The sequence below is a fragment of the Meles meles genome, chromosome 3, assembly GCF_922984935.1.
Source record: "Meles meles chromosome 3, mMelMel3.1 paternal haplotype, whole genome shotgun sequence".
In the NCBI taxonomy this organism is placed as follows: Eukaryota; Metazoa; Chordata; class Mammalia; order Carnivora; family Mustelidae; genus Meles; species Meles meles.
Genome location: NC_060068.1, coordinates 63,768,197 through 63,778,595, shown reverse-complemented (window position 1 = coordinate 63,778,595; position 10,399 = coordinate 63,768,197). Strand labels below are relative to the sequence as shown.

The 10,399-nt window shown below is 48.6% G+C and overlaps 1 protein-coding gene across 2 annotated transcripts; it reads right to left on the bottom strand.

Moving 5' to 3' along the window:
* Nucleotides 1–424: 424 nt before the first annotated feature.
* GLRX (glutaredoxin) lies at nucleotides 425–7,813 on the bottom strand. Of its 2 annotated transcripts, none has more exons than XM_046000011.1 (3): nucleotides 7,528–7,813; nucleotides 2,280–2,399; nucleotides 425–640 (listed from the first exon to the last, which is right to left on the bottom strand). In XM_046000011.1, exons 1-2 carry the CDS (start codon nucleotides 7,732–7,734, stop codon nucleotides 2,286–2,288), a joined length of 321 nt encoding a protein of 106 aa, XP_045855967.1. In that variant the 5' UTR covers nucleotides 7,735–7,813; the 3' UTR covers nucleotides 425–640; nucleotides 2,280–2,285. The 2 variants fall into 2 exon arrangements, with proteins under 2 accessions (XP_045855967.1, XP_045855966.1); XM_046000010.1 differs by having other exon boundaries at nucleotides 425–645; nucleotides 7,528–7,809.
* Between the last annotated feature and the right edge of the window lie 2,586 nt (nucleotides 7,814–10,399).

The following is a 10,399-nucleotide window of genomic DNA, read 5'->3' as shown; positions in this document are numbered from 1 at the left end:
TGTGACTTGCCAAGGTTAAAAACATTGATTCAGAGCAGTGGCTCTCAAGATAGGATGGGGTGGGATGGGGCTCATCACTGGGGAGACCCCCGTATCTTGAAAAAGCACATTCAAAAGACATACTGTTTTTGTAATGCAGATTCTATAAGTCAATCTCAACGAAGTACCTTTCAGGCAGTAGCCAAAAATCAATTACAGATTCATCCTAGGGGGCCTGGGATAAACTTGGTCGAGAAACACTGGCTTAGAAGTAGAGGTGTCCTAACATATGCAGAGCAGTTAGGAAGAGACATGGGCCAGAGAGAAAGAAGACCTTTCGGGTCACTGAGTGAATCCTAATCCACTTAGCAGTCAGGGTCTTTTGGAACCCAAAGGGCCAATTAAGAAGAAACCCAAGATATCCACCAACGTTCTCAGACCTGTGTTGGGGCAAGTTGGTCCACTTTTAATACTGAGTCAAAAGAAGAAGCTCTTTTTTGCCAACCCCCCCCCTTTTTTTTTGTTAACATATTTCGGAGTTCTAAATGAAGAGTTGCTGTGGCTTTTAGCACCGGCTCCATCCACCGCATGATCCACCACACCAGGAAGTGTGCTTATCATCTGAAGTGTCATCCAGCTCTCGGGGATAGCATCCTGGGATCTGCTCTGCCAGGAAAACAAAATACAAAGAAGTGGATTTTCATGAAAAGGTAAATCCCCTTATTTTTCCCATTACCAGAACATGGACTCATTCAGAAACAATTGGCACCAAAATAACTGAGATCGTAGAATGCTGAAAGACAGTGCAAACGGGGCCACTAATGCCTACCGCGACACAGGGGTAGCTGGAGAAAAGGTCTTTCCTGACTTCCCAGCAAGGTCACTTATTTTCTTCCATTTTTAACCTAAGCCTAAATTGCTCAAAACTGTTCTGGAATAGAAAACATTTGGCATCACAGTTAAGTGGGGTTTGAGTGCTTTGATAGGCTGCGTGAGGCCACAAACAGACTTAGTGTTCGCTTGCTGCGAGGGTGCCCTGAAATTGTGAATCAGAGTTTTATGGTACTGACTACTTCATTTCAAGGTATTCAATTATACTTTTTCAGAAATTCTTTTTTAACTTCTACTACTATGTTGAGTAACCGCCACAAATTATATGCAGACATTACTCAAGGGTAAGTTATTAATTAGTGGGCAATAAATATCCTTCAGGGAATATTTTGGTCTAAGAACCATGTATTAGTCAAAGTCTCCTTTAACTAAAAAAACAAACAAACAAACAAACAAACAAAAAACAAAACCACTGAGTCTCTCTGCTTGTGAGTCGGGGAACCAGCCTACTTAGCAGCTAACTAGCAGTAACAGCAGTAACAAGAGCTAGGAGAAAGAACAGCTCGTCAGACCCCAAAATTACCCTGGTTCATTTTTGAAGAGTTCATCACCCTATGGCTTCCCATTCAGCCAAGGATCTCTTCTGGGTGATAACAGCAGAAAACTTTGTTTTGACATTTGGGAACGCAATCAGATTGAATCGATTTGCAATGTGAACACAGGTAATGCAAAAATTACTTCGATTTCAACATTGCATGGAGAATAATCCAAATGGCTCACCACGGCCTCTGTGCCTGGGCCCCTGCCCACATTTCTTGCTACTCTCCTTTCTCACTGCACACTTCACTCAATCTCTTCTTGCTTGCTTTCCTTTCCTTGAATGTTCCAGACTTGTCAGCTCAAGGCCTTTGTTCTTGCTATTCCCTCTGCCCAAAAAGCTCTTTGGCTTTATCTTTACATGGCTGTCTCCTTCTTGTCAACCAGGTCTCTGCTCCACCAGCTGAGACAGGCCCTCCTTCACCATATTAGCTCTAAATTGGCTCCCCACCCCCTGCCTCGTCCTATCACGTTATTCTATTAATTTGTTTCAGAAATTAATCCTTACTTGTTTTTGTAAGGTTTTGTCGGGTAAGGTTTTGTAAGGTTTTTTAAGGTTTTGTCGGGTTCCCTCTCCGGAATGGTGGTTCCATGTCATCTTTTTGTTCCTCTCCCTATTCCCGGCACCTCGTACACTGTCTGCACATAGTAAGTGCTCAATAAAGATGTGCTAAATGAAGGTCAAGTGAAAGGATTTCCTCCTATCCACACAACCTCTTTGTAAAATAGGAAACTCCTTAGTGACCTCACAGTTCTTTAAATCACCCTGCAACACTCTTTCTCTAGCTGAACTGCCTCTCTGGAGTAGAATAAAATCCGGTAGAATGCCACCATCTCCCAGTGTCCTGGCCGGTGTCCTACCCTTCACTCACCTAGAATTACTGCAGAGCTCCAATCTGATGGAGCCGCTTCAACAGTTCCCCGCTCTGATGCATTTCCGTCAGATCACTGCATCCGCCTATACAATCTTTACCGATAAAGACGCGAGGTACCTAGAAAAGCAAACAAGCTAAGATAGGTGAGGACCTTCATTACTGGGTTGGGAAGAATGACATTTTTCCCTTCCTTTAAAAGTTTCCCATGATCCAAAGCTTTTACTATCACTTTCCAACGTCCTCACATATGTTTGTTCAGGTCAGAACTTAGTTACAAGCATAAAGTTATTCCTTAAAGAATGTTGGTAAGCCAAGATTTTTTCCTATGGAGAATGTGGTGCGTGAGATTGTCTGACTTGTCAAAATAACTTAAAAATTTCATTCTCGAGATATACATTTCAGGGAAAGAATTTTGGTTGGTCCCGGCTAGACCACCCTGGTTGAACTGGGACCACACCTGAGCCCTGAGCCCCAGCCAGGACGACCAAGTGGCAGTTGGTTTCTAAACACAGCTGGAAAAGGATTTGCATTCTGTGTCTGGTCCCAGTAGATTCACAGTAGATTCATCTCTCTCTGCTGTGAGCTCTGTCCTCTGCAGGGGAAGAGGTGGTAGCATGTGACTCTTCTTTTTTTCCATCCCTCCCCCATCATCGTTTGTCCAAGGGCTATCACTCATGGGAGTGAGGGTTTGGTTTGGTCCCCCAAGGCAAGCCAGGCTGAAGGAGTCATTACCCCTGCTGACTGAGATCCTCTCCAGTCATACTCAGGTCCCCTCCATGCTGCTAGCTTCCCAAGTGTTTTTAGAGTCCTGGGGGGAGGAGGAAGTCTTCTCCCTGTGGTCCAGACAACTTCCAGGCCAACGTGTAAGGAAAGGCTGATTGGCCCTGAAGAAACAAACAGTATGGGTCACCTGACTGGGAGAAGCAAGCAGGGCCTCTTCCTGAACCCTAACAACCTACCACAAGGGGCAGGAGACATGAAAGATAGGAAGCGGTAAAAATATTTTCAAAGCGTTGGATTTTCCTCAGAAGGCATCACAATTCAAGTGAACCTTTGCAAGCACAAGAGAGATGAGAAAGAGGGCTGGATTACTTCAGGAAGTTCTTACAGTGTTTTTATTAAGAAGGTGTTTTGGTGGGAGTGAGCTTTAAAAATGAAAGCCAGATAGTAAGTGAATCTGCACATTTCCGTGGCTATCTCCTGTGTCTGGAGACTGGGAAAGAGCACGGAAGACTGCACATCAGTGAGAAAGGGCACACGTGTCCTCTTCAGTCACAGACAGTACTGCCTGCCCTACTTGCCCCATGGCTGCATGGGGACCTCGTAAATGGGGATTGCCATCAAGGCAACATCATTTTTATCAGCTGGCGGGATAGCTGTGGAAAGAGGAGGTCAGACATCTAAGTTTTCCCTTGGGTCCTTCCTTTATTTTGGAAACAAAGCTCCTACTCCTCCAAATTACTGGGGGTCTTTTGGCTTTTATCACCCCAGGAACACCTGGCTGTGGTCAGGATAGCTGTACCCGAACAGAATCCCAGTGTAATTTCAGTATAATTATGCTGCAAAGCTCCCTCTGTTAAAGGCATTGCCTAGTGAACTAGAAATCATCTGAGCTTTATTTGTGTATTTGAGAGTGAACACATGTGTCGGGGGAGGGGCGGGGGGTTGGTTAAAGAAAGGGGGAAAGAATCTCGAGCAGGCTCCTTGCCGAGCACAGCGCCCGAGTAGGGCTGGATCCCATGACCCTGAGATCTTGACCTGAGCTGAAACCAAGAGCCCAGGTGCCCCCAAATTTTCTGAGCTTTAAACAAGGAGAAGATGTATTCACTCTTGAACGTCTGTATTTCCTAAAAGAACTGAGCAATGGTCATGACTCCCACTGGAACCTCCAAAAGGAGGTAGACCACAGGCTGCACAGGGCGGTGTGGGGAGCTGTGGGGACCCAGCGGCTACCTCTTGATCCTGGCTGAGGAAGGATGAAGGAGCACGTGCTCTGTGTCCTCCCCTCCTGGCCCCAGGACCCCTTCCAGGAACCTGAGAATCTCTCCCGGTCAAGGAGCAGGAAGAGACTTGCCATCATAAAAACAAGCTTTCTGATCCTGGGGCCCGGAGGCGCCTGGCGTACCTCTCTCTGGCCCCGGCCCCAGCTGGGCAGCTTTTCCTGTACTCCAGGGTGCTCGCTGGGAGCCAGGAACTCAGCTACTTCCCAAACTCTTCACCCCCTCCCTGGCGATGTCCCTGGTACAGGCCACCATCACTTTTCATCTGAGTCACTGCTGTAGCCTCCAGGTGTCTCCCAGCTTCAGCCCTCAGGCTGGCCTTCCGGCACTCACTTTTCCCCACAGCCAGGGCCCTCTTCAAAGTCAGTTTGGGTTAAGCCTCCGCTCCAGACTCTTCAGCGGAATCACACTACACTTCACAAGCCACTTCACATGTCCTTGTAACAGCTTGAGAAGCCTTCCCAGCCCTCACCATTACCTCTTCAACCTCATCTCCTCCTACTTTCCTACTGATTCATGATGCTCCAGCTGCGCAGGCCTCCCCACCAGGCACGTTTCCACCACAGGACCTCTGCACTCGCTCTTTCCACTGCCTGGAACACTGTACCACTAAATTTTCCTGCATTGCTCTCTCACCAACTTTAGAGATCTAAAGTCAGTGAGGGTCCGATGGCTTGGTTTGAAACTGGCCCTTGCTGCCAACTGTCCATCTCCCTTTCCTACCTAGTTTTTTTTTCTTTAGCACTTATCACTGACCCTCTTCCAACAAACTGTTTTACTTACTGTATTTACTAGAATGTAAATTCCTCAAAGGCAAGAGTTTTTGTTTGGTTCCTGGCGATTTTCCAATGTCCAGAAAAGTGCTCTGATAGGTCATAGGTGCTTAAAAAAATTGCTGCACCCACAAAATTATCCTTCACAGGCAAAGGAGAAATTACTTTCACACACAAGCAAAATTTGAGGAAATTTGCTGCCAACAGAGCTGCCTTGCAGGAAATGTTCGAAGAAGTTCTTTAGAGAGAAGGAACATGATATGGGTCAGAAACTTGGAACTACATAAAGGCAGAGCAGGAGAGAAATAAATGAAGGTACTGATCTAGGAGATTTGGCCATGGCAAAACCCAAACAATTTCTTCAAGTACACGGCCTGACTGAAGACACAAGTTTCTGGAATCAGTCAGGTCCCGCTGGGCTCCTACTATGTGCCCATCAACATAGGTCATTACAGGGAAGTAAGAGCAACGACTTCCAAGTCTCTTGTTTCTTCAGATGTAAACCCTTCCTTGGGAGGGAACCTGAAGCCGACCCCATAAAAGGATCTGTTCTTCCCCTTGGAGGAATGCATTCAGGACTCAAGAACCTGTGAAAGGTCTTTTTAAGAATTTAAAAACAAACTTAAAAGACTAGAAGACAAATTTTTTGCTTTGTGGAGAGATAGGAAAAAAAATGTGCCAAATGAATACATGACGAGGTTTCCCCCTCTAAAGAAGAGATATTACCAGGCTGACATGGAGCTCTCAAAATTTATTCCGTGTTGGAATTACTTGGGGATCTTTTTTTTTTCTTTTGGTAGGAAAGGAACTATTTTTTTTCCAACCTTGTTAAGGTATAATTGACAAATAAATTTGTATATATGTAAGATCTACAACACTATGATTTGATATATGTACACATTTTTAAATGATTACCACAATCAAGTTAACAGGTCCATCACCTTACATAGTTAACTTTTGTCTCTGTGTGGCAAGAACACGTAAGATCTCCTCCAGAGCCAACTTCAAGCATAAAATGCAGTATTATTAACTACAGTCATCTTGCTGTCCACTAGATCCTTAGAATTTCCCCGTCTTATGACTAAGAGACTGTACCCTTTGATCTGGGGATCTTTAAAACTATTGATGCCTGGCTCCCACCTCCGATTTAACTGATATGGAGAATGACTTGAGCATCCAGATTTCTTAAAAAGCTCCCCATGGTGCCAATGTGCAGCAAGCTTTGGGAGCTGCTGGCTGAGAGGGGTCCACACGTCCCAGCGGGGTCCTTGGCAGCGTCTGCCCTGCCCTTGAGTCTCAGGACGTGAACAGCAGGAGTCTCTGACCACTGTGTTCTCTGCTGCAGGACCCCTCAGACGCTGGAGTCCTCAGCTCACAGCCAGGGGCCCTGGAAGCAATAGGGTAACAGGTTTAGCCTCCATCTGTGCCAAAATACTGGTCTGTGACTGGAGAGGCAAGGAGAAACTTGAGAAAGCAAGGAGAAAATGCTCGGAACCCAGACAGAGAAGCCTTCAGTCCAACTCATTCCGAAGCAGGATATGCGCTTCTGCAAACGCTGTGTCCAAGAATGTGCACCCTGAGGTGGACTGGGGTGAGCTGGGGGGCTGGCCCCTAGCCCACCCAGCGCCAGACGACTCAGGCAAGCTGGCTGGCCATCCCTCCAGAAGCCAGGGGTGCCGAGGCAGACGAAGCCTTTTTAGGTAGAGAAAAGCAGTTCTTAGAGGGGCTCACAGTCTGTTGAGAGTGAGGGGACTTGGTGGTCCCTTGCTCTCTTGCTCTTGTCTGGTCTTGCATAGGAGGAGGTCCTTGAGGATCACCCAGGTGGTATCTTACAAGATCACATTGCAAGCCCTTGTGAGAGCCAGGCTGGAACTCTGACCCCTGGACTCCCTACTAGCACAGGCCTGGAAGCATCTCAGAGAAGAAGGGGCAAATCAGGAACCTTTAGATTGTTCCAGTGGGGGAGTTAGATAAGATAGGGAAGAATGAGCTAATTGGGTTATATGGTTAAAGCAAGCTTAAAGATTGAAGGACAGCAAATCCTGCTTGGCCAGGAGAACCCAGAAGAAAGAGTGCATAAGATTCCTGTGTTCACTGACAGAAACGCACAGTCACCCCCCGCTGTAGCCCACCTTCCAACCCCAGCCCTGCAAGCTGCAAACTGTCATTTCCTGACAGTGCTTGAAACAAAGACTCCAGATAGCTCACCCACTCCGGGACAGCTGCTGGGCCCGCGGACCTGACGCACGGCACAGGGTCTGGGAGGACCTCTGTCTGCAGCCCAGCTGCCCGGTCCCTAGAGCGGCAGTGTCTTCTCTTCGTCGCCCTCCCCCACCCTGCAGAGCCCTCCGGCGGCGCCTTGAGTGAGGGAGCCCTAGCGGTGTCCTAGAGAAAGGCACAGGCGGATCCCCTGCACAGCCCCCACAAGAAAAGGGAATCGGAGAACCTTTTGCCCAGCCTTTGAGAACTCACTGTTCTGGCTCCTGTGAGCGTTTCCAAATAGTCTTGAATCTTGCTTGTGTCACTGGTGGCCGTGATGTCGACAAATTCCAAAAGCCCTTGTTTGAAGGGCAGCTCGCTGAGGAGCTCCTGGGTCCTTCTGCAGTAGGGGCAGGTGGGCTTGATGAACACGACCACCTTCCCGGGCTGGATTTTGCTGTTCACGAACTCTTGAGCCATGCTGACAGGCAGCTGCTTCTGGGGGAGGAATCCTCAATTGCCGGTACAGCTCCGGTGTAAAGCGGTGGCCCGGGCCAGCTGGCTCGCATTTAAAGGAACCTCCCCGGAGGAGGAGTCTGCCCCAGCGCGTGCTGGGGTTTTAAAGAGACAGCTCCAATGTCATTTCAGCCTGGTGTGATTCACCCGCTGGAGATGCCGAGGACGGCATACTTGTTGTTCATCAATAGCTATGTCCAGGGTGTCGGCGTTGTCCTCAGCTTTTCCAGGAGCTCCCGCCCTTTGGCAGAGAGTGTAGTCAAAGTACCCTTCGGGGAAGCATCCAGTGTACAGACCAGCCCCGGGGAGAGGGCTGAGCCAGCAGTGACTTCTTAGGAGTCCAGTCTTTGGTTTCCCTCTCAGACCCACCAACACTCATGCAGAAACTCAATCACTCATGAAACATGGAAATCCCCTTAGAGGAAGTGAAACTGAAATTGGGACTTTGCCTCCATCTTGACGTGGCTCCCAGGGCATTTGGCTTGGCCCAGTGGATGGGTGTTTGTGGTTGTGATTGCTTTAATGGAATTAGTTCCCAACCCTTAAAAATCTGGAGATTTCACAGAAGGATCTGGTCTTGCAACCTCTCGACGGGAGTGGCTCCCATTTGCTACAGGCCACAGGCTAGCTCCAGTCTTCCCGGACACCTGCTGCTTTAGGGCCATAGGCATTTGAATTTGGGACCTCTGAACATCATTTACCATGAAAGCAGATTCCAACACACACCCCGATTTCAAACTGCAGGTTCAAGGAGGGTCTTTTTCTCTGTTTAACCCTCCATTTGTGCCCCTTCGTTTTTGGTGTTTGGGAATGAAGTGGTGTAATAACTTGGCTACTGCACTCACCTCAAGCAGGGTCTGTGGCACTGGAAACTGTGATGTCCTCCCCTGCATGGCCCACAGTCCCTGGTGGGGGGAGCAGTCTTCTGTTCTAGGTTCAGTTCTGACCCCCCTGTGTGCAGTCAGTTAAATCAATCAATCCAAGCAACACCACTTTTAAAAGTGAGTCCTCCTTTTCTCAAGAAGTTTTTACACTGAAAACTCTTTCAGGAGGGGTAGGGCTAGGGCCAGCGAGGGACCCTTCCTTGGATTGTCATGTCAGCGGAATCCCCAGCATCGTATGATCCACAAAGGGAAGAAGATGGACTCCCAGAAGCAGCTCTAACTATTACTAAAATTAAATGGCAAAAGGAGAAACCCAGATTTTGAGTCACAGAGAGGGAGCTACTAAAATCTCTGTCAGCAAAAAGAATGTGCTTAGGGGCCAGTGCCTGAGGCAGCTTGTCCCGCTCAGGGCTGGGGACTGCCCAGCCCATGGCGTCATGTCCCTCTGCCCAAGCACAGAGCAGATTCTTTCACCATTTCTGCCCACTTCCTTCCTTTACCTGCTGCTCCTGTGGCCAGGCTCCTCCCTGGGGCCCCGAGAGTCTCTTCAGGGACCTGGGGGAGTGGGGTGCTGCCTTCTGTTCCCTGGGCCTGAGGTTCATTGGCAGACCTTGTACTTGGCTATTTCCTCAGAGCCTTTGTCTTCCCACTGTCTGGGGTTCGCCTGCCCCTCTCTGGGGCTCTTTTTTGCCAGTTGCAACTCTGTTCAAGTCCCTCGTGGTTGAAAACCACCACCTTTCATCTCCTTCGACCCTGCTCTCCTGCCCACGCCCTTTTCCCACAACCAAGTGTCTGTCAAGTGTCAAGCTGTTCCGATTGCTGTCTGTAGTTTCTCCACCTCCCACACTTTCCTCACCGCATTGCAATCTGACCTCCTTATCAGCTCTTCTGCCCAAACTCTTTTGCTAAGTCATTGTGTGGCCAGGTGTCCGGAGAGACTAATGCACAAGTGTGGGCGTGGAGTTTTTGGTAAACTGGTGGAGTGAACTTCCCAAAAGATCTCAGCACACAGGGTCCCCTGGGAGTCTGGGTACCTAGGGCAGAGCCTGGGATAGGGGGGAGACTATGTGGTCCGCTCCACAGCTCAGTCCCATGGACTGGTGTCTGAGGCCTTAGGACAGATGGGCACACACCTGGAGAAGACATTTTCCCGAGGGACTCTGTGAGGCATGGAACACAAACAGATGACAAACAAGGGGTGTCCTTTTCATTTCTCAGAAAATGCTGTGGTTTCAGCTCAGGGAAGAGGTCAGAGCTTAGAATACTCTGCTTCCTCAGAATCATGAAGGTGCATTGCTTTGGCAGTTCAACAGATGGAACTCATTAATCTCGGGGGCATCTCAAGGGGGCTGTGGGGAGGCCCGGTCCCCATGTGGTGGATATCAGATGCTGGTGTGTATGGAGAAGCACACGGGCCCTCTTCTTGGGTCCGGACACTGCTCTTCCAGGCACTCAGAGAAATACTGGGAAGCAAGGACTTCTCTTCAGGGAGTGGAGGTCCTGCTCTGCAGACGGTTGGCATTGGCACCAAGCCAGTGATGTGTGTGAAATGGTGGATGGTTCTATTCGTGTGACCCTGAGTGGACCCACAGGCTGATGAGGGCTGGCGAAATTTGGCCACACATGAACACGTTTCAGGCTTTTTCCTGACTTCCCCCGTTGTAGGACTTGACCACATAGGTCACTGTTCCCTCTTGAAGCTTTCTTCTTCAAAAGGTCATTTGCGGCTTGCTTTTTTTTTTTTA

What these genes read in the sequence shown, in the direction of transcription:
- GLRX (XM_046000011.1), bottom strand. Translation starts at nt 7,734, where the DNA reads ATGGCTCAAGAGTTCGTGAACAGCAAAATCCAGCCCGGGAAGGTGGTC. An exon ending in CGCTCACAGGAGCCAGAACA is followed by an intron (nt 2,400 to 7,527) that starts GTGAGTTCTCAA and finishes TTGCTTTTCTAG; the next exon opens with GTACCTCGCGTCTTTATCGG.